At 49.5% G+C, this 364-nt stretch overlaps 1 protein-coding gene across 1 annotated transcript in view; it reads right to left on the reverse strand.

Annotated features, from left to right (window-relative positions):
- Window positions 1-201: 201 nt before the first annotated feature.
- EMH_0057620 (uncharacterized protein) overlaps window positions 202-364 on the reverse strand; it is a gene marked incomplete at both ends in the record, with an annotated part of 3115 nt that continues 2952 nt past the window's right edge. The window contains one exon of the mRNA XM_013497495.1: window positions 202-316. Within this exon, the coding sequence (XP_013352949.1) occupies window positions 202-316 (115 nt within the window). The remainder of the gene's footprint in view (window positions 317-364) is intronic.

Genomic DNA, 364 nt, shown 5'->3' on the forward strand with positions numbered 1-364 from the left:
GCACACAGACTCCTCAAGGATTAAGAAAGGTTATTTCGTTACGCTAGGCTTCAGGTTTAGGTTTTAGGGTTTAGGGTTTAGGGTTTAGGGTTTAGGGTTTAGGGTTTAGGGTTTTGTTTTTTTTTTTTCTTACCTACAGTCCGTATGAAAGTGAAATCTTGGGGGCCCCAAGAAGAAGCAGCAAAAAACGCTTTCTGCTCCTCAATAGAGGGACTCTGCTGCTGCTGCTGCTGCTGCTGCTGCTGCTGCTGCTGCTGCTGCTGCTGCTGCTGCTGCTGCTGCTGCTGGGCGAAGAAGCTTTCCATCGTCTTTGTTGCTGCAGCAGACAACAAGTATAGAGTGGTGGTTCTGGGGGCCCCCAGAG

The sequence above is a fragment of the Eimeria mitis genome, genomic scaffold, assembly GCF_000499745.2.
Source record: "Eimeria mitis Houghton genomic scaffold, Emh_scaff2711, whole genome shotgun sequence".
NCBI classification, from domain to species: Eukaryota; Apicomplexa; class Conoidasida; order Eucoccidiorida; family Eimeriidae; genus Eimeria; species Eimeria mitis.